At 37.2% G+C, this 21,991-nt stretch overlaps 2 protein-coding genes across 2 annotated transcripts; both read right to left on the bottom strand.

Annotated features, from left to right (window-relative positions):
- Positions 1-3,066: 3,066 nt before the first annotated feature.
- Positions 3,067-9,522, bottom strand: LOC144453472 (cornifelin homolog A-like). Its single transcript, XM_078144780.1, has 5 exons — positions 9,482-9,522; positions 5,369-5,441; positions 5,048-5,108; positions 4,597-4,736; positions 3,067-4,150 (listed from the first exon to the last, which is right to left on the bottom strand). The coding sequence occupies exons 2-5, from the start codon at positions 5,429-5,431 to the stop codon at positions 4,037-4,039; spliced, it is 378 nt and encodes a 125-aa protein (XP_078000906.1). The 5' UTR covers positions 5,432-5,441; positions 9,482-9,522; the 3' UTR covers positions 3,067-4,036.
- A 1,246-nt stretch (positions 9,523-10,768) lies between these two features.
- LOC144453573 (sodium-dependent multivitamin transporter-like) lies at positions 10,769-21,543 on the bottom strand. Its single transcript, XM_078144893.1, has 16 exons — positions 21,423-21,543; positions 20,509-20,694; positions 19,474-19,693; positions 18,902-19,016; positions 18,356-18,423; positions 17,700-17,854; positions 17,026-17,163; positions 16,505-16,590; positions 15,913-15,960; positions 13,692-13,759; positions 13,199-13,287; positions 12,645-12,787; positions 12,294-12,447; positions 11,773-11,878; positions 11,339-11,478; positions 10,769-10,968 (listed from the first exon to the last, which is right to left on the bottom strand). The coding sequence occupies exons 2-16, from the start codon at positions 20,637-20,639 to the stop codon at positions 10,803-10,805; spliced, it is 1,827 nt and encodes a 608-aa protein (XP_078001019.1). The 5' UTR covers positions 20,640-20,694; positions 21,423-21,543; the 3' UTR covers positions 10,769-10,802.
- Positions 21,544-21,991: the final 448 nt, after the last annotated feature.

Here is a 21,991-nt window from a genome sequence, read left to right as displayed (position 1 = left end):
TAGTACGAGTTTATTCGATCGATGTAGCGACAGTGTAGATGAGTCCATTAATCTGTGTCAATACTCTTATCAGACAGTGATACTTCAACATTTTTGAGAGCCACAGAAAATATCCTGGCCAATGTGATAGCGTGATATTCAATGCTAAGAGAAACAGTTAACAAGTGTATTGTAGATATTATTTTTTACGATCAGAATTAATAATGCAATAGATGATATAAACGTGGCGAGAGAGCGGTACCCACATAGACGCCACCAACGACAGAAATCACATTCTGACCAGTATATGCAGTTGTGCGAAGCTTGAGACTAGCCGGTGGTACGAAAATATTGATATTATTTCCTTCTATTGGTTTGAAGCGCCGATTGTCAGGAACTACATGACACTAGGAAAGTGCGATCGAATGGTTAATTTGTCTCCGATGACATATAAGCAATTTTTGCAAATATTATACGTAGGCCAAATTATGTATGCACTTACTTTGATGTTAGGTATTATGCCGAGTAAACATATCTTGATATACGCTGATTCAGAAGATGATCGAGAGCTAAGCTGATGGCATTCCTGGAATCAATTTAGACGTAAGGGATCGGTCATTTTCGTCGGCATGGGGGGAGGGCGATGGATTGGTGGTGGTTGTGGTGGTGGTTGTGGTGGTGGTGGTGGTGGTGGTGGTGGTGGGGGTTACCTGTTTTTGAAATTGGCAGTTTCCTCTTTTGAAAATTGTGGATAGGGGGGCCATTGTGTTTTGGATTGTGATGGAGGAAAAAACCCATTTCTTCAATGGCATACAACTTTGTCTGAACTGTGGTATTTGTTCTTGTCCCATGTTTTTTGCATAAATTCTTTAATATTACTTCACGTAAGAGTTCAAACATAACTCTGCATAAAAATATACATGTATTACCTAGCTACCACACTAGTTACAGAACATATGTCATGTAAATACTTGGCTGTTTCACAATCACAACTTATATTGCACTTTGGGACAAAAGTGAACTTGAAGGTTTCGTAATGGCAATCTTCATAGATAGTTTATAAAAGAAGTTAATCTAAACTGTTCTACTCTTCTGTATGAAGGGATTAATACACTTTCTATCTCGACACTACATATCACCACATCTCATCAGGTTCCAGTTTCTATTAACTAAAGTTCTCTAAACATACATGTTTGTGTACCAGTGACTTTACTCTATCTGTAATAGTAATGCCACTATACCAATGTTACGGGCCCATTTTTATGTGACATGGGAAACTCACATTAACGTTAGCTTTTCGAAGCTGTGAAATATTACCTCAAAGGCTATGAATAACCTAAAAATTGCCAAAAAACCTTCCAGATCTGCTAGGAGAGAACTCCTAGGACTCCCTCATCCCCAGAGGTCACTCGTGCATTCTACTAACAATCAGATGAACCAATCTTTTTACTATCATAATGGTATTAAATTCTTCTTAAACATGTTCATCCTACGCTAGTTTTAGATTTATATTGTCTTTTAAATGTGTGAAATTTTTGCCAAGATAGCCTCGGACTTAGTCTAAAAATTGACAAGAAACTCCAAATCTCCCCTACCAATGATACTACCATTAGCGTACGTATAGAGAATAGTTCCTGATACTTGATGGTGCTGTTTTGTAAAGCTTGGAGGTTATTGCCAGAAAGGGTCTGAATAATCTAAAAATTGGCTTAAGCGTAAAAATCTCTTAGAACCCCCCCCCCCCCACAAGAGGTGGACATATCCAAGTTTCAAGCTCTCCCCCTTCCTCTTACTGTCAAGATGCTGTTAAACTTTTCAAAATATTTCAACCCAATGTAGCTGCTAATTACATGTTGGTGCTTTCTTGTAAAGCTTGGAAATTATCGCCTGGAAGTGTCTGAATAGCCTAAAAATTGACTTTAACAGTAAAAAACTCAATGACTTCAAGGGAAAACCCTAGGACCCCCATGAAAGGTGTATATCCCATCTCAAGCTTATTAAACTTCTTTTTGAATATATTTAATCTGTGTAGTCAATAATTTTATGATAGTGCTATCCCGGGATAAGTATTTGCGAGACAGTCAAACAGTCCATGCTGAGTCACGATCAAAATATACCTGTCACGTGAGTATGATATATGGGGGGGGGGGGTCATCGTGTTTTGGAAAAATACATCGCCCCCGCCCCCCAGCTGGAGAAACAGACCTGTCCCTAATGTGGTAGGCTTGCTCAGCCTTGAAGATTAATGTGAAAACAATGTGCTGAGACAAACAACAGATGCTAATGATGTCATGTCATTATATCAAAATAGGAGCTTACGACATTTCGAACGTAAGACTTGCGAGTAGTCAGTCTCAGACCACTAAATATTCTGCTTATGTTGCACAATTTCACCAAAAGAAAAACTGCTTTTCCCAGTTACGGACGAGGGCGTAAAAGATTGTACAGACTACTGGGGAAAAACATTTATACAAAATTTGTCTATACGATTCAATGCGTGAATGGTGATTTAAGTGTTTCATTTGACTGCTAAATTGGTACGCTGCCAAAAAAAGTAGAAAAGTTTGCTTACTCATCAACTGATGGCTTGAGTTTCAGCATGTTGAACTATACACAGATAAACCAACACTCACAGACAAACAGACAAACGCATACTTACGCATACAAACGCATAGACACATTTACTTGTCCGTCACACTCTCTCCCTCACTCTCTCTCTCTCTCTCTCTCTCTCTCTCTCTCTCTCTCTCTCTCTCTCTCTCTCTCTCTGTCTCTGTCTCTGTCTCTCTCTCTCTATAACTAACAACACATATGATATAAAACATGCTTGCTAAATCGAGAATGCTTCTAGAAAAAGATAGCTGTATTACACTACAGCGACTGGATATCAATATAATAATGCAATCCATTGACAATTGTTATCCCGATCAATGTCTGAAATATTGTTATATGTTTATTTGTATGATGACAAGTGATAGTGTCAGCTTGCTGTGACATGATGTATTATACTCTGACAGCTTTGGCATCATCGTTATCATGCGCAGACAGACAGATTAACCATTTGATGATAAGTTATATCAACACAGCTTTATTTTTACGTAGAAACAAAACACATGGCTATGAAACTATATCATGAGTTTAAATTTATGGTAGAGTTTGCTAATGCCATGAGCATCAATGCAAACTACGAAATTACCATTCGTCCATTTATGGTGTAAGTTTATATGAGTTAGAGGAATTACCACAAGACCGACTTTCTATATTATATGTGTTTTTATTAAATCAAATCATGAATCTTGAATTACGCTCGTCAAAAAAGTAAAAAAAAGGAATATAATATATTATAATCCTCGACAAAAAAAAGACAAACAAATGGGCGGTCATCATACCTTGACCTACCTCAGCATCATGTAATTACATACATATGACGAACGAAAAACAAACCATTATGAATTTTTCCATCATTATTACACATTGCTTGATTTTGCCTCTAAACGTGCCGCAATACGAAATACGCCATCTTATTTACCCGTAGGAAGGCATAATGATTAATATCCTACGCGAAATGTTGCGACAAATATGACTATGCTGTAACCAAACTATTTTGAGATATTAGATATTGTGGTTTGTGTATACAACCCGGTCCGTACTATCACTCGCGAGAGTTCGCGACAGATACAATTGACAGTGTTGTGTTTCGATCATCTGGACCTACATTCCCCGATTTGGAGGAACACCACTCGATGACACACACAGTCTTCGTGAGACTCATCCTCGATTACATCAAATCTGTCAGAGAATATCGGGGGTTCTGAGATATAAAACATTGCTACATATATATGCACCACAACACGTTTCCATCTCTGATAACGTCACAATCTTGAACCGTTAAATTCAAATACTGACTTCAAGTCCATTGAGATTACAGAAGACTCTCGCAAAGATCTAAAATACTCCCATGGTACTGTCCTTCCCTATATCTAAACTATACAATTCATGTGAAATCTAAAGAGATCTCGTGGTACTTCTGTATTTAAGCGTAAAACTCTCGTGAGACCTAAAGACTCTCATGGTACTTCTCTGTATCCAAATCGTCTAACTCTCGTGAGATCTGACAGGCGACGCACGGACCACAACACAAGGAACACACCACATCTGTGATGATACTTCCCTAAAAAAATAAAAGAATGTGTTGCATAGAAATGCATAGTTGATCTGTAAGCTTATAGCTTGCAATCATATTTGTCAAATCAAATAGGAAATAATAAGCTTGTAGCACAATTTGAATAACGTGGATGAATATAAATTTTACGACATTTGATATACAGTATATGTTGTTGTTCAATAGGTGCAGTATGGTTGACAACTACATAGACATAGTAACCACGAATCTGACATTGAAATGGAAAATAATAGAGGTCTAGAGGTCTAGAGAGAGGTCTAGAGAGAGGTCTAGAGAGGTCTAGAGAGGTCTAGAGAGAGAGAGAGAGAGAGAGAGAGAGAGAGAGAGAGAGAGAGAGAGAGAGAGAGAGAGAGAGAGAGAGAGAGAGAGAGAGAGAGAGAGAGAGAGAGAGAGAGAGAGAGAGAGAGAGCGAGCTGTTACTGATCGTTACTCACTTCAATATTATGTTCGTATCTTAACTTAGTTCTCATAGAAGAGAGACCACACGGCCAGCAGCATCCAAGTGCTGGCGCCTCATTCATTCTTTGTGCAATCTCACATTGAAAACATGGAAAGAAGAAACAGCCACACAAACCTGAAACACAAATGAGATTATAAGGCGTCGGGAGAAAGTCTGGAGATCTACTGCTACGAACTAACCATAACTTCCAAAACAGCTTACACCTCATCTCAATGCATCTCAACAGTGGTTCCATCATAACGAGTTATAGTGACTCATTGACTCAATACATTATATTCCTTTTTCTTTAAAAAGTTTTACATTTCAAAGATGTTTCATGTCAAGTCCCACAATTTACAACATTCTTCACAGAGTCGCGGCCTTGTGAATCTCTAAGTTTTGCAAAGTACAAAAATCTAAATGATATCAAGAACATTTATACTTACAGCTTCTCATGTCACTAACACAGTTGAAGAGGTCATTACTCCACCATTGCTGTTGTTTGGTCTGAAGACAACCACATATTCAAAGTCAGTGCTTATTCAAAGATTATTCTTGTATTGTAAACCGTTCACGAAAAGAAATGAGTATCAGTTCTACATCCTGAATGAGTAAGCTTATATCCCGTTATATGAGAATGAAAGTTGTCCACTAAAAAATATTTTACTGATTTGTAGTTCTTCGATTAGTTATCTCAGATTTTAATGGAAAAGGTACGAAGTTTATGTGATGAATGCAAACTATTTAGCGACTTGAACTTGGCTTACCTCTCCTTCTAGGTTAGTTTGTCTTCCATATTTGGGTTGTTCAGTGACGGCGCTTTTCTCCATGGTATACAAACTATACCAGAACAGGAATTTTTGGAAGAGGAGAGATAAAATACTTTTAATATGAAAAGAAAACAACACTAACAATTTCTATACTCGACTTGGTATCTAAACTCACGATTTAACTTTGAGAATATGGTTTTATTTATCAGTAATATAACTAAGTGGACAGCTGCCCTTAGTGCTGACATCGAGGATGGCAGGAAACGTAGCTTGGGCATTTCTTTAATATATCACCAAGCATTAAAATCTGTCAGGATCAATTGAATCGTAAGCTATTCGACACGATGATTAAGATGCCGGGGAATGGTCAACGTGAACTACCCCAATGGGAGATTATTTTATAATTTTAGCTAGAAGAAATGGGTTAGGCTGTTTAGTTTCTTACTTTTGGGAGCAAAGAAGAACATATGCTATCCTTTTGTTAAGGAATACAACTTTTTGGAAAAACGTTATGTATCCTCCCCCCCCCCACACACATCAAAAACGTGATTATTTACTTTAATATGGATTATTACAGGTTTCCTATTTACCTCTAAGGGGGCCTTCAGTAATTACAAGAGGGAGGGCCGGGGGAATGGGGGCCACTTTTTACAAATCGGTCCTCGGGAGAGGGCCATATTTTAGAAAATGGAAATTAGGCGAGGGTCACGTTCTACTTTGACTCATTTTTTATGTAACTTTTCATTATTTTGTGATTTTGGCATGATCCCACCCACTGCCACCAGTTCCAAATCCTACTACTACCACTTCGTACCACTACCATCATAAAATAATATCATAACATATCAGTGAAATGCACTGAATTGACTGTTACTTGTGGTGTCAGGAAAGGAGCGGGTACAGCCTTTATCTAAGTGTGCGTCACAGCTATCCGTCTTAATCATTTACTCTCATTATGCCCAATTCTTTAGATTACCATGATTTACAACCAGTTATGTTAATATTGAATAATCGAAAGTACTGACATCCAGGTTAACCTCGATGCATAACATAAACGAAACCAAGTAATTCCATATGTTGTTTGTTGTATGCGGCCAACCATTATAAATCGACGTAGGGTAATTTTCAGTTTACAATTTACAGTAATATGTCATCTTACCCGACAATTGGAAATATATTATATACCAATATAAAATTTTAAATCGAAATATAGTAAAAACATATTCATCAAAAACTTTCACTTGATAAACAAATGCTAACTTAGATGTCATAAAGACTAATACAGTATATCTAAGTGGGCATGTGGAATGAATAACTTAGACAACAAAGACCATTATACGAAATCAAATGTGTTACACCATATCTCGCTGTGGTCTGAAGCTGATTGTCGGAACTCTGTGAATTACTGATGTATCATAGGATGCATTAATTTAATCAGTCGTCAAGATAGAATGGAGGAATTTAACGCTCTAAGGAGAATTTGTAAACTTTAACGATTCTACTTTTAGTTGTGTCATATCAGTTGTTAACACCATACATTAAAATCTACTCTCTACAATTTGTTGATGACTTACAGATGACTAAACTCTGAGATAGTCCTTGTGTATCTCAATGTCTATGACCATGCCCTTCTTGTTTTTCACTGAGGCTGAGATTATTCAAAACGCATGAACCTGAGCCTGCTTCGGGTTTATAGCGAGTAAAATATGTATACACTGTATTTTAAATTACAAGGGATCTCCAATCCAATGCGCAGTCACAGCTGAGCCAGAGAAGGCATTCCGCTGTATTAGAGGAATGTTGTCGCAAAGAGGGCTAGTGGTTTTACGATAAGTGTTGTACTGTGTCGCAAAGATGTCATGTGGTTTTACGACAGTGCCACTATTCTGAAACCAAGCTGTGAATGAGCAATAAAATCGTGGATTTGATACACTCTTGTTCAAATAGCTGTATTAAAGCTTCTGGTTTTTGAATGGAAAAGACGTAAATATAGTGAATAGACGAAAATAAAGTACGCAATGGATCGATACTATCACATCTTTCAGTCACCACTACATCAGTTATTGCGAATGAAATTGTCGCTTAATAATCTGAGATATTATAAGGAAACTCTTCTTTTCTAAAATCGCTATCACGGAGACGTTATTGATACGTAGAGAATAGTTTACTGGTAAAACATTAAGAGAAGTTGCAGTTACGTATCTAGTGTGAAAACCAATGATTTTATCAGCGACATTGTTTTGTTAAGGTAATATACCCATCGTTAAAATTCATCGGGTCGTATCCTATTTGTAATGTAGTCAGGACGGCATACGTTTAGGATGATGACAACTTTATCGATGATTTATGATTTTCCCTGATTTTGAAATCGTATATTGTACGACGAGAAACTAAAATCTTGATTTATATGTCGTGTTTTATCCTCGTCGTCGGGACCACACCGAATGAACCATTCAAACATAGTTTGATCTCCTGAACGTTTCACGTCAGATATATACTACATTTTTTGTAATTATGTACAATAAAGACAGGTTCACACCAAAGAACAAACTCGACATATCTATCAAAGTACACATGAATACACTACGCGGTGAATGAAACTAAAGACTAAGGGCGCTGGAATCCAATCTACTGTTTACAATCAATCACTATGATTGCAGAATCTATGCCAAGTACGATGTTGTGCCGTGAAATGTTTGAAGCTTTACAACCATCGAGTCGTCTTGTAATCTAAAACCTTCTAGGTATACAGAACTATATAATATTATGACGCTCGGACACTGATGATACCCGTGGTTTATTTGACTTTGTTTCACATTAAACACAATTTTCTCAAGCCAGAGCACATTTTTCCGTTGACACAAGAGAGACCTCAGGCTGTTGTTTTACGACAATGCAAAATAAGAAGTCGTAAATCCAAGAATCCAATGATCGTGGTATCAAAATGACTGCTGATAAATTAGACCAGATATTCTATATCACATTTTTAACATGTTTAAAGTCCATATATCAACCGAGTGAAATCTCACCATTGATTACATGTAGCCCAAATGATCTGTGTAAGGATTGAAGTCAGTTATATGGATCGTCTACTATATGTACAATGTACATAAATCAAACATTTGTCGACAATTAGGCAGACTTGGGTCATCAGTGAAAGGCGAATGAAATATAATATAGTGAATTCTCATCAAGTCGTTCATCGCTGATCATGAGCTGCATACAAATATTTACATTTTTGGTCAATATTCGTTGCTACTCCAAATCAAATACGTGCATTAATTATAATAAGTTGAGATTTTTTCATTATATATATATATTTGTGACATTTGATTTTGACGATGCAGACAAATAGATAACTATGAATGTTTCGGACTTTGCGCAAGTATTATAGAAATATCATTGTCTATAATTACATCCCATTCAGAGAATCTTCCAACAAGTTCACTAAATCTCAAAGTACAGAAAGTCAATGTCTGTACAGACATGTAATCTGTCTAGTTCGAAATAGTAAATTTTGAAGCTCAAAGCATCGTCTAAGCCTTAATGATCCACCCTTGTGTGTTTTTCTGCGATTGGAACAAACACGTAAAAGGTGTACACGATACAGTTTGAAAACTGAATATTGAATGTTACTCCCCAGACTCAAAAAGTAGCCACAGGGTTCGACAAATAAAACAAGAACGTTAACAAAACACCATAATCGTACACCGCAAGAAGTAAAAATGTTCGCATGATGGTTTGATGGAGGAATGCCATTTAGATGTGCTTTACAATATGGTAAATTCATCTGGTCGTTGTGGAGTAGTAAACTGACATATCTTTGCATTGTTTACATTCCAGGGGAGCAATACCGAAATGCTGACAAAACTACAACAAACCAAGTCTGTGATATAGAAGTCGTCGTTGAGAACACAGAAGCACTTTCTAAAGCCAACATTGCATGCTAGCTAGAATGTCCACAAAACAAGCACCCACTTTTACAGCTCGACTCAAATGGAAATACATGCACATGTATATAAATTCATGCTCCTGAACTGAACTGGTGATAATCAAGATGAAATGTGTGAACCTATGTTTTCATATAGGAAAATTATGCGCCACCCTTACCTCAATCCCTAGCTGGAAATGTGTGATTGCGTTTACAGAAATGGCCCACCTATGTTTCTCAACATTTACACTCGTCTGGTGGGTGGAAATTTAATTTGCATACTGATCGAGGATGATGGCCATCGGCTAAATGACGTCAAAATGGTGTCACTGGTTTGATGTGATGTAAGTATTAGTCTGTCGCAAACAAAGACGAAGAAAATGATCTTGGTGGAGGGGAAACTTGAAAATTAGAGTGATATACCGAACCATTGAGCTGAGTGTCATCACATCTCAATGTAGTACTGCCTGAGAAGTGCTGATCCGGGTGACTGTTTCAGTGTCGAAGTTTCCTACGAAATGAAATGTTACCAGCCATACACCGGGGATGCAATCGAATGAATGATTTGTGGGAAAAGAATATTTTTTTATTTGCTGTTGTTTTATGTAAGAGTGTTGTGTTTGTACAGCCATGAACGATGAAATGCATAATTCATTACTCGTTTTAATATCAAGATTTGTTTGTGTGCATTCATTGTAGAAGGTTCAACAGCCGTCAAATGGTTCTGAGGGTATGTTGATTTTAGATCTTTATTCAACATTGTTCAAAGTGTATATGCCTGTTTTCTACATCAATTCAATTGTCAACACGTGATGTGATGTCGTTACCAGATTTGTGAAGACCCGCATGTGTTGTAGTTGAATGTTACTACGTTTTGGACACTTTTTTTGAGGTCATAGTTCGGTACTAGATGAACACAGATGTGATGCCAATGGATACACTCACATAAAATAAAAGAGTAAAAATATCAAACAGATTAAATGTTGACACAAAATATAAATTTTGCAAAAATGCTACCACGTTTTAGCAAAACCTACAATTGTATCTCTATCTAGACTGTAAGATACGTCGTGTCCGTTCCGCCCTCACCGGCCTCCTGATAGAGGTTGACCTATGCGTTAGGGCGACCGTCACGGCGTACCTTACAGACTAATCTTGATCAAATGCTGATACATGTAGAAATCTAAAAAATCATCGACTGGAAAAAAATTAGTCACCAAGGTTTGGTATTGTATGTGTGTTAGCGTAAAACGAAGCAGTAACTAAAAATTACTAACTTAGGAAGTTTTTACAATAAAAGAATTTCAGCTATGAATTACATTTTATTAAAAGTTATAAATGTTGGGAAATGATAAAAATAACACCATCTTCCAGACAACGAAATAGTGCTAACTGCAATGTTTTCTAAGTCTCAGAATGTGAAACGCTAGTCATAAGCATCTTCCAGAAATAAGTGCACCCATCACGGAAATGACTGATATAAAAATATGCCGATATATATTACATCATATCTTCATTAATCTTTTCGTGTCTTAAAAATACACCTCGGTCTCCTGTACCAACACCTTTCTCAGACAGTGAAATGGTGGCATGTGTAGGTTCATTCACCCAGGATTCAGTTTGTCGATATACGCCGTCCACTACCGGTCCAGGTGTGTCTTTTGGCCTTAAATATCAAAATTAGGTAACAAAGACTTCGGTCAGTTATTCAACGTATTTTAATTAAACTAAGGTAGAATTTGAATTTCAACACATACAATGCATCGCTGATCACATCTCGTGCAATTCAAATGCATGGCATTGATAAGCCATGACTCTGGGGTGGAATGTTTTAAGAAGGTTGACAAACGTGGGCAAAATACCTCGTAAAACAACATTGGCAAATACAGAGAGGTACAAACAACCGATAACAATCAAAAACAGAAGAGCCAATCATCAAGTTCACAACTTTCTGACATTAAATGTAAATTCCGATTATATCAGAACTAATTGCAGTGGTCAAATTCGATGGTGACTTTCGAGCAGTGTATACATACCTCAAACACACGAGCAGTAACTTGGGGTCTACCACTTTCTTCCTCTCAGATGGACTGATACATCGAACTATTTCACTGATCACAATACCCAGGATTAAGGTGACAAGCCAAGTCATACACACATACCAAGCAAAGGAAATCTAAATGACGACAAAGTAGTTTACTGCCATCAATTATTATGTTGTAGATAAGCCGCTGTCATAATGTCAATGAGTCTTAGATAGTATTTTCTTCATCCAGTACTTTGCTGCAATGTTTGTTTTCATAATTGTACTAAAATGGACAATTACAATTGCCCTCATAAAGCAAGATCTAATCCCGGTTGGGTACTTCTCTGTACAATGTGTTCGCCACTATATGAATATACCATGACTACTCCAGGGGATACATACAGAATTTATTGCATACGGTCAAGGTCAAGAAAGTGGATTTACCTTGTAGACAGGTAGTGGATAAATACTGCCGTCCTTGATAAGTATTGCACCAATTTCGACCCACAGACCAAATCCTGTGCCCACAATGACCCCAATAAAGGTACCCCTAGACGAAATTCACAGTAAATCACAATTTTAATTGTTTGTTGACAATCAGTCAGTTCACTAAAATATGGTGACCCATACTCAACAAAACACAAATGTTCAACAAAAAAACCCTTAATTTTCGACACAAAATCGTACATAAAATGTATCACAATCAACACATTTCGAGCAAATGTCAAGTCATGTAACTAAACATGGTTTGCAATATGCGTGAACACATCGGTACACAGAAATCTATTCTATGCCGCAATTTTAATATATGAATATCAAAATATTAATATCGATAATATGAATATCAAGATAAGAAGGAACAAACTATTGAAATTAGGTATGGAATACAAAATAGTACGAGATTATGATAAAAAATATTCCACGAACGAAGTTTCACATGAATAAAGGTTTTTAGAAATACATACCAAGTATTTGCCCTGGGGTATGCCATGCCAAGAGTAAAAGCACCGAGGAGAGGGCCACTAGTAATTCCAGTCAGTGCACTCATAATTACAACAAAAGTACCAAAGTGAGGAACACCAAACCCAAGTCCTGTACTAATAAGGCCAAACACAAATGCTGTAAGAAATAGAAGTTACATTGATTGAATAAGGTCTATGTGTCAGTAATGATGTCCGTTTTGATGTTAGCCCATTGAAATGTGGCAATACTTTGATTACATCGGATACTTGCAATACAAGACTCTTTATTACTTTGTTGAGTGAAAACTAGTAAAACAATTGGTGTTAATTCAGAACTTGACTTTGGGAACTTACTTAGTATTTTTGTCAAAATGGTGTCACTTTCATCATTTTCCTCCAGTGTTCTTCCGGTTGACTTTGATCGCCAGCGTCGCCATGGTATTATGATATCTCTCAAAACTACAGCAACCAATGCATTTAAGCCAGACGAAATAGAGCTGGCGAGAAAAAAAGGGGAAAGGGCCTACAGATGACAAAAGATAATTTCCCCCTTCATAGGTTTAGTGGCTATGTTCAAATAACGATATTTGTTCGCTGTTTATCGCATATTAAATTTCAAATGAAGGTGCATTTTGGCTCTCACACCGCAAAAAGAAAGTTCGCTTTCAGAAGATCTTTATACTGTATAGCCTGCAATATGGCGTTCATGCCACACTATCAACTATGATTCACAACACGCAGCGACGCGACGTGTATATCGAGGTTGGAGTGCGCCACCAGCGATAATTATTTTAGATCGTACAAAGTGATACGCACGATACATATAGTAAACACATGGTAATATAAGTAACCAGCAGTTACTGTAGTAGTATAGCTGATGTGAATGATAACTGGTTTGTCTAGCTTACCTTAGCGCTCCTGCAAAGAGACAAGATACAAAAAGTCCCTGCAAACCCGGAATATGGCCAAGTTTGTCACTGACAAAATATACCAATATCTGAAGTTTGGAAAAGAAAAATGGATTATCATAACCTATGTTAGGAGGCAGGTAAGCGGCTTGGTCTTCCCAACCTCTGACCACTTTAGTGGTCTGAACTCCAACCATTGTTTGACGGTGAATTCACTACTTGTCTGATTTCATAGTATCACCCACAGTGACCCATCCACTGTAAAAAAGAAACCCAAACATACTAATGATGCACAGGCTAATGTTCGAAAGTTTATGAATTTCAAAGAGTTGTACTTTATTTATGAAGCAAACAGTATCTAGTCATTACAGAAACTATTTGAAGATGCGATTCCTTAGCAACATTAATAAATTGATTACCTACATCGGGAGGCATGATCAATAATTAATAACGAGCAACGTTATTATGCAAATTCAGAGACTAGTAACTGTACCTGATCAGGTCTAGCGAATTGAGGTGCGTAATGTGGTTGCCTAGATCCACCAAGCATCAAGGTCATATCTATAAAAAAAAATGAAATTTACATTAGGAATAAAAATTCCTACGAGTGAAACATCAAATGACATACTACACTTTTTGTCATATAACCTTAGCATTTGGGTGTTTGAGACACACACAATTCTTGTTCGAAACACACACAATCCTTGTTCGAAACACACACAATCCTGGTCAAAAGACCTTAGCATTTGCCGTTTTGTGCAACAATTTACTCTAAAACAGGACACATCAAAAGATGCGTCAGTTCCAGGCGACAAAACAAACACTCCAGTCGAAACCACACCAACTTGTGTCTGCATCAACTCTCATTGACGGAACCCTTGATGTCTTCTGTTTTAGAGTAAATTGTTGCAGAAAACAACCAAATGCTAAGGTCTTATGACCAGAATTGAGGTGTTCGAAACACACTGAATCCTGGTCATAAGAGTTTAGCATTTGGGCATTTTCTGCAACAATTTACTCTAAAACAGCACATATCAAAGGGCCGTCAACACGGATTGACAGTTCGGGTAGTCTACAGGACGGGTGTTTTCGGTGACCACCACCCCGTACAATTCTGACTCTCCGACGCGTCGCGACGCCCCGGCAGTGGCAGTCGTTCGATCATGGATTGGTGGGTACCCCGGCTTGTTAGCGAAATTTCATATGTACCCTTTTTCCAGTTAATATTTCAATGAAAAAGAACCCCCCCCTTTTTTTTTATATAGTGAATCTGGGAGAAAATCACTTCAAAAACCACAGAGAGAGAGAGAGAGAGAGAGAGAGAGAGAGAGAGAGAGAGAGAGAGAGAGAGAGAGAGAGAGAGAGAGAGAGAGAGAGAGAGAGAGAGAGAGAGAGAGAGAGAGAGAGAGAGAGAGAGAGAAATGGGGCATCGTACCCATATTCTCGGAGGGTGATCTGATAAAGGATCCCCTTTTTACGATTCCATGGACCTAGATGGCCGAAGAGATGCGAAACATCCATTGGACCGCGACCAAGAAAATTGTGATATTGCGATTCTGAAGAGTCACTTTCACGGTAGTCATGCTCGCAGACGGTGTACGCGTTTCGCTCAAGGGACGATTTACTCCGTATGCAAGCAGGACTGCTATCACGGCAGAGTCGAGTACCATCTAATTTGGATGAAGAATTATTTAAGTTTGAGCGTATCATACACCACTTTTTAAAATTTGATGTAGACACTGGACGTACGTACTCTACGAAAAGACACAGCGAGAGAGGGGTGAAAAAGGAGACACGAGAAACATCAGTGGAAAGCGGGATGGTCACCGAAAACACTGGACACCGCGTAGTAGACGTCTACTGACTGCTCGAGCGCTCTCTTCAACGTTGAAAGCGGAGTTAATGTCAACAATTTACTCTGTTCGACAGACCAGAAGTTAGTGTGTCTTAGACACCACACGAAATTGTAACAGTGTGTAAAGCAGGATGCTTTGAAGAAGTCACCTCCGACTAACGCATCTTTTGATGTGTTCTGTGTTAGAGTAAATTGTAGCATAAAACGTCAAATGCTAAGGTCTTATGACCAGGATTCAGTGTGTCTCAAACACGGATTGTGTGTGTCTCAAACAAGAATTGTGTGTGTCTCAAACACCCAAATGCTAAGGTTATATGACAAAAAGTGTACTATGTTTTTCAACACTGTTCAGAACCATTCCATCACATATACATCGTCTTATCAAACCTACTATATGAAAGTGAGAATGAGACTAAACGTTGTCGCACAATACACACAAACCAACCAACCAACCAACCAACCAACCAACCAACCAACCAACAAACAAACAAACAAACAAACAAACAAACAACCAAACGAGCAAGCAAGCGAGCAAACATTCTTTAGAAATATGATAGAAACTTTGAATGTAAACTTTATAAGGAAAGAAATACCCTTGCCCGGGCCGAAAAATAAAGTGTTGAAATCACCATACTTTAAATAGCATGGCTAAAGCTTGCATCTGACCCATCCATACACATAACAACAAACTAACTAACGGTTACTAACAAAGACTATTTGATGAAAATTAAACATCGAAACAAACTCAGACAAGATTCTGTTGAATATGTCTGATATAATGTTGTTTGTTAAAATCAAATACTTCTCATTTCATAAATTGTTCATGGAACTGAACTACCGAACTTAATTGTAAACTTACTTGGTGGAAATGTTGCATTGATTGCCGGTACAAGGGGCATCATACCATCTGTAAATTACGGAAAATCGTTAATTATGGTATAATTACGGCATCTTAACGTGAAATGCGCCTCGGAAATAAACTGTTTATCAAGAAAAACTCAGGAGTCACCTTAAAAGTGTTTTGAAAATATAGAGATTAATGTTATCAAAATTAAACCATTTTAGAATCCAATATGGCCACCAAATACAGTGAGTTTACTCAATGGGAAAATAAAATAAAGTTTGTCAATTTCATTGAAAACAAGACGGTGAACCCCAAAATGTATTTATTATTTCAAACGGACCAGAAGCGAGCTTCCACATGGTGAAGTTTGGATAGATTTTAAGAACTTTGCTTTTTTGGTGAAATTCTACCTTAAATATTTTGACTGTTATAAGAAGAGCAAAATTAAATCATCAGAGAGGCTTACTTTGTTACAGTAAATCCTTTCTTTAAAAAATTAACACCAAAGTAGACAAATATCACATGATTTGTCGCACATAGTTTCAATTCAAGTTAACCGTCGTTTTCCGGAAATCGAACTAGTAGAGAGTTTCTAGATCAAACTTACTATCGTAGTAGGCAAATAGAACCAGTCCAATAAGGAAGAAGAGCGAAAATATCACGACCTTGTATGGTATTGTCAACAGCAATGTCCTAAACAGAGAGAAACCGTCAGTTAACAGTGACGTACCTGGAATCGATTTTGATGACTCTTTTCAACAGTGTCAGAGCTGTGTCAGAGCTGTGTAACACAGTTGTTCTCATATACTTGTGAGAGTGCAGAAATTGTAAAGAAAGTATGACATATGAGTCTGAACACTGACAGGCTTATTGAATCATTGAAAAGTTTCGTTCCATGATGATATGAGAATTGCAATACGTATAGGTAAATTAGATTGTATATCATTCATAATCAACGAGTAATATATTTATAAGCTTTAAGAAAAAACACCAACCGAAGGAATATATTCCATTTGAATACATGATATGGTATTCCTTTGCAGACGGGTAACAAACGTGCAATCATTCTAACAATGTGGAGGTTGTGTCTTGGCGAAAAGTCAAACTTATAAAAAAAAAAAAACTTGCCCCTGTGCCTGTTTGAGAGATTTAGCCGCCAAAATCCGCTGTACAGATCCCTGGTCCACTGTAGTCGCCATTGAATACACTGTTTGACCAATTACCACGGACCAGAATGATAAACGAAGCGTTGGGTCGGGATCAAACCTGTCAAATTAAATTTACAAAGTGTTTCGACCTTAAAATATTAGAACTACTACAGACAAAACGTGTACGAGATTAAATTAGTCTCTTCACAAACCTCCAATCTAACGTTACTAGTACTGTGTGGTATGGAAACTTAAAGGGCATTTTTACAGTACATTTTTTGATTATCCAGAATTGGTTTCTTGAAAATACTGATGTGATAGCCTGTCTGAAAATGTATGTTTTGAAAAAAAATTGTGAAAGTTAAAATCCACTGAATTACACAAGGTATCTATATACACAGTGCACACTCACTTGTGAGCTAATATTCCATTCCGGGATGATCATAATACAAAATAGTGACGGTATTAGATACTTACGAATATTAAAAAAAACGTCATAGATATTTACGACTATGACGGTATTTTTTGAATATTCGTAAATGCCTAATAGTGGACAGTGACACGGTGAAATGTACCATATTACGTGTAGCGCATGCTCAGGTTAGTACATACTATATGTAAATTGATGTGACGTCAGCTGTTATACACACTTACTCGAAGACATCAAGTTTTCCATGTCTTTTGTTATATTCCCATACTTGTGACATACCACCAGCTTCAATGGTACCAAGGACCAAAACAGCCACAACGGAGATTACCATCACAATACATTGAAACACATCGGACCATATGACAGCTCGCATTCCACCCTAGAAGTGGAAAAAATGTTCAATGTTTTCAGGAAGATAGATTATCACCTATCTACTTGCAAACGTTTATGTGAAAATTTGTGTTACAGAAACTTTTTTCTTTAAATATTCTGTGTCAGGATATAGAGATTAATGAATTCGAAGTTGGTGCCGACGACCTTTGACCTCAACAACCGTGTGGTTTGCGGTGATAACTTGTTGTATTTTTTTTTAATACATCAAGGTACTAAAAGATCTTAAAGGTATGAATTGTGCTGCAGTGAAAATAGATCTAGAGTTCATGTTATCTTGCCTGACAGCCTGTAGTGTTTGAATATGAATTTCTCTCATTTAATTAGAATTGGTAATGTCGAGCTTGTATATGTGTCTTGTAACCGTAAGGGGCGGGCTTCGATATCACCACACACCCACTCAGTTGATGTAGGAGTTGAAATGGATGAATCATTCCTTGACAAGTAAACATGGCATATACGTAGGATATGGTATGTTGATAGTACTTACCATGGTAGTGTAGAACGTGCACACTGTCCCGACTATGATGATAGTGATCCAGTAATCTATACCTTGAACTTGACATTGGAAGAAAAGAATAAATATGTCAAACCTGCAGATAGTCGGTTCTACATTCTACATTTTCACAAACCAATCTCTATTTCACATCGTTATGATTTCTTTCATTTCACGTGTGGGGGATAAATCAATACAATAATTGTGTCAACTTGGTATGGACCCTCGCCTCAATTTTAAAAAAAAATTCATACCGAGCAAACTAAATTGTGTGGTTCTGATCACAGAACAGATGAGTCGGCATTGAACTTTTTAGATTTCTATTTTTGCGGGGAGGGCTGATGACATGAGCTTATTATTTTCTTTTAGTTGTTCTATCAAACTTTGCGATTTTTGCAACATTTTTTAAATACACTTCTCAAAAATAAATATATGTAATACATTTTATAGTCGGGAGGAAAAATACACTGGATATGATCATGTATTTTATTGTTACTGGGTCAAGCCTTTATAATATTGCAAATAAACCATTAGCCATACCCTGGAATGCAATGGCTGGTCCGATCATCGTTGTACCCATATATAAAGTGATCAACACGATGAACAGTAAAGCCGCGGTGATTCGTAGGATGAAGTGGAATCGTAAACTCATGTACTGTGAAGGAGAAGAAACGATAACTTGATTATTGGGTCGGAATCTTGTGACAGGACGCACTGTTACAGTATTAGCAAAATTTCCTACAAATATACATTACTGTCATGAGTTCATTTCACGTTCAATTCACCCAAAAAGTTTTGTTATTGGATTTTGAAAATCGAGAATACAAAGTTTCAATTAATATGACTGAAAAGCAGTGTATGCATTTTAGTCAGCCGAATTCTATTTATCAGAACTGCATGTTTTGTCGTTTTAGATATTTGTACAGCTTAACTTCCAAAGTCGATCACTAAGTAATGCGAACGTCAGCGGCAAGCTTAGAAATGAATTCTTATATGCACAACGAGCTGTGACGATACACAGGTGAATTGAAGGACAAGGTCGTGTTATTCATTGTAACAGTAACAGTGGTATGTAAAGAGTTTGATTTACTCATAGAGAGTGATTTACTCACCTCATAAACACTAATTATTTCTAGCCCACGAATTACAGGGATAAAAGTCCATACCATAATAGATACACCGATAACAATTCCTATCAGACCAAGTGCAAACTGCATACCAAAGATGTAAACCTCCGTTGGAAATCCCAACACAGCTATTGCCGATACGAATGACACAAAGTATGATGTGGCTATGGGTACACACCCCATGCTACGATCCGCCACTAAATATCTACAAAGCGATAAAAGGAACAATATTCAAGGATTTTGAGAGTGTAAAATGCTGTGTTCAATTTAGTTTGCTAATCCTCCGCTCAAAAAATTTATCTGTTATATCGTAACTACGGTATGCCCCATCCACTTATTTTCTCTCATACACATGTACACACTCATACAAATGTAACACATACTACAATTTACCACGTGGGCTATATTTTTGCCTCACTACTATATTTTTACCACATGGCTACATGGGCTATTACCTCACTTCAATATTTTACCACATGGCTACATGGGCTATGTTTTTACCTCACCACAATATTTTTACCACATGGCTACATGGGCTATATTATTACCTCACTACTATATTTTTACCGCATGGCTACGGTTTTACTTCTCCACTGTATTACCCCTTGGCTATGTTTTAAACCTCACTACTGGGGTTTTTACCTCACGGCTAGTTTACATTCAGTGTATATGATACTGGCGTCGAAAACGCACAATAGAAAATACGTGCGCAAGAAAACAATGAAACTATAAAAAAAAAACAATGCTACGAAAATATGAAAATATACTAGAATAAATAAAGACTAATATACAAATTCTTTTTCCTGGAAGTATTTTTAAAGGTGGTAAAAAAGTAGAACACTGTAGAACCAACTATAGTATGGTGATACTATTACTATAAAACGTTAATATCTGAAATACTAGAATTGCATGAGTAACTTTGAAACGAAAATCTCTTGTGCACAGTTGACTTTTTCATTTCGTTTCGCTTTTTTGTTTCTCATGCTGAATTATACGTATACTAAATTCAGGTACACTTACTGAGCTGTTGTCTTCTGACCACCTTTATGTATGCCATGATATATCCCAGTCAATGCAGAGATGACCAGCATAGCAGCAAACAAGACCCAGTCAACTACCCCAAACGTCAATTCCCTACCATTCGAAGACATGTTGTACACCTTCTAGTTCACACTGTTTACCTGGCCAACTATAAAAATGCGACCGCTGCTGATGGAATGTGAATGGAATGCACTTGTTTTATCGGCATTTAGAAATCAATATATAAGTGAGATTTACTGTACCACCGAATTATGTTACTGGGTCAACGCTTTTAATCAGAGAAATACAACTATGATTCGGTGAAAAGTAAACAAACAAATAAACAATAAATCACCAGTTGCACCCCTGTATATTCAGTGCAGTGTAATGCTTAGATTTTAGGTGCAAGTGTTCAGTATGTGCACGTGTAAACGATAAGCATTGTTATGTGAACTAAAATCGTAGTGCGGTCTCGACGTTACATTTCGATGATACTTGTGTCTTGTTCAATATTTGTCAATTGCTGTGCGTTCCATTGAAATGTTAATCTTCTCAAGATGTAGGCGACAGCATAGAAAGATCATATATAGAATTTTCACCAGGTGATAAACACAGACACACAGACACACAGACACACGCGTTGTGGCAACAAAGTCTTAACTATATGTACTTATAGCTCAGTGTAATTACAACCACTTTAGACGCTATGTCACCACTTTAGTTAATTATAAACAAGAAATCCACCAACGGGCGGGCAAATACTTTACTTTTTCCACCAGGACTCAATCCTCATACGTACCCACCAATAGTTGATGTATAAAAGTCCTGTTTTATCGCTTGAGATATTCGATGGTATTTTACGTGTCTCATGTCGCAGCAGAATAAAAAAAAACCGTGTTCATATTAAAACTTACCCTTAGAACTTGAATCTACACTGCTGAGATTCGTATCCGCAACTATTACATACGAGTAAGTGCCAATATAACAAACCTTGCTTCTAAATTTACAACCTGTATAGTGGAGCTAAGTTGCAGAGGTCATTAAATGTGCTATATATAGCTGGTCCTGGGTTATTATCCTCAAAGAAATGTAAATCTGAGGTTCGCAAACAGGGCATGAATTCGATCATCTATCAGCCTTGTTAACATCAAGAAAGGCGTGATCAACAAGTCGTTGTCTGCAGTACAATCGATGTCCTCCATCTTGTACCTTATATAAGTTGTTGACTGGGTTCATATTCAAGTGTTCCTGTAATAACAAAGTCCACTATCGATACTTTCATTTTTACATGTTAAAGTTGTTGGGGTTTCTTCATCCATGAAATGACTATATTTAGAGGTGTCACACGGAAAAAAAACGCTGGAAGTAAACGTGGTGCTTAGTTCGTTTGGAAAGACATTTACGGGTCAAAATTAGTGAATGCTTGATCGGTTTTAGCATGGGCTGTCTGTGGTTTTAGTCAGGTCGATTGAAAGGTCATACA

The sequence above is a fragment of the Glandiceps talaboti genome, chromosome 2, assembly GCF_964340395.1.
Source record: "Glandiceps talaboti chromosome 2, keGlaTala1.1, whole genome shotgun sequence".
Classification (NCBI taxonomy): Eukaryota; Metazoa; Hemichordata; class Enteropneusta; family Spengelidae; genus Glandiceps; species Glandiceps talaboti.
The sequence above is the reverse complement of the archived record's forward strand: the minus strand, read 5'-3'. Positions and strand labels throughout refer to the sequence as shown.

Bases quoted from the DNA above. Each gene is read 5' to 3' on its own strand.
- LOC144453472 (XM_078144780.1), bottom strand. From the start codon at position 5,431: ATGGAGAAAAGCGCCGTCACTGAACAACCCAAATATGGAAGACAAACT. The intron at 5,109-5,368 runs GTAAGCCAAGTT...GGTTGTCTTCAG, and splicing joins AAACTAACCTAGAAGGAGAG to ACCAAACAACAGCAATGGTG. The intron at 4,737-5,047 runs GTAAGTATAAAT...TTTGTGTTTCAG, and splicing joins TGTTAGTGACATGAGAAGCT to GTTTGTGTGGCTGTTTCTTC.
- LOC144453573 (XM_078144893.1), bottom strand. From the start codon at position 20,639: ATGTCTTCGAATGGTAGGGAATTGACGTTTGGGGTAGTTGACTGGGTC. The intron at 19,017-19,473 runs GTGAGTAAATCA...TCTCCTTCACAG, and splicing joins AAATAATTAGTGTTTATGAG to TACATGAGTTTACGATTCCA. The intron at 17,164-17,699 runs GTAAGTGTGTAT...TTAATTTGACAG, and splicing joins GGAAAACTTGATGTCTTCGA to GTTTGATCCCGACCCAACGC.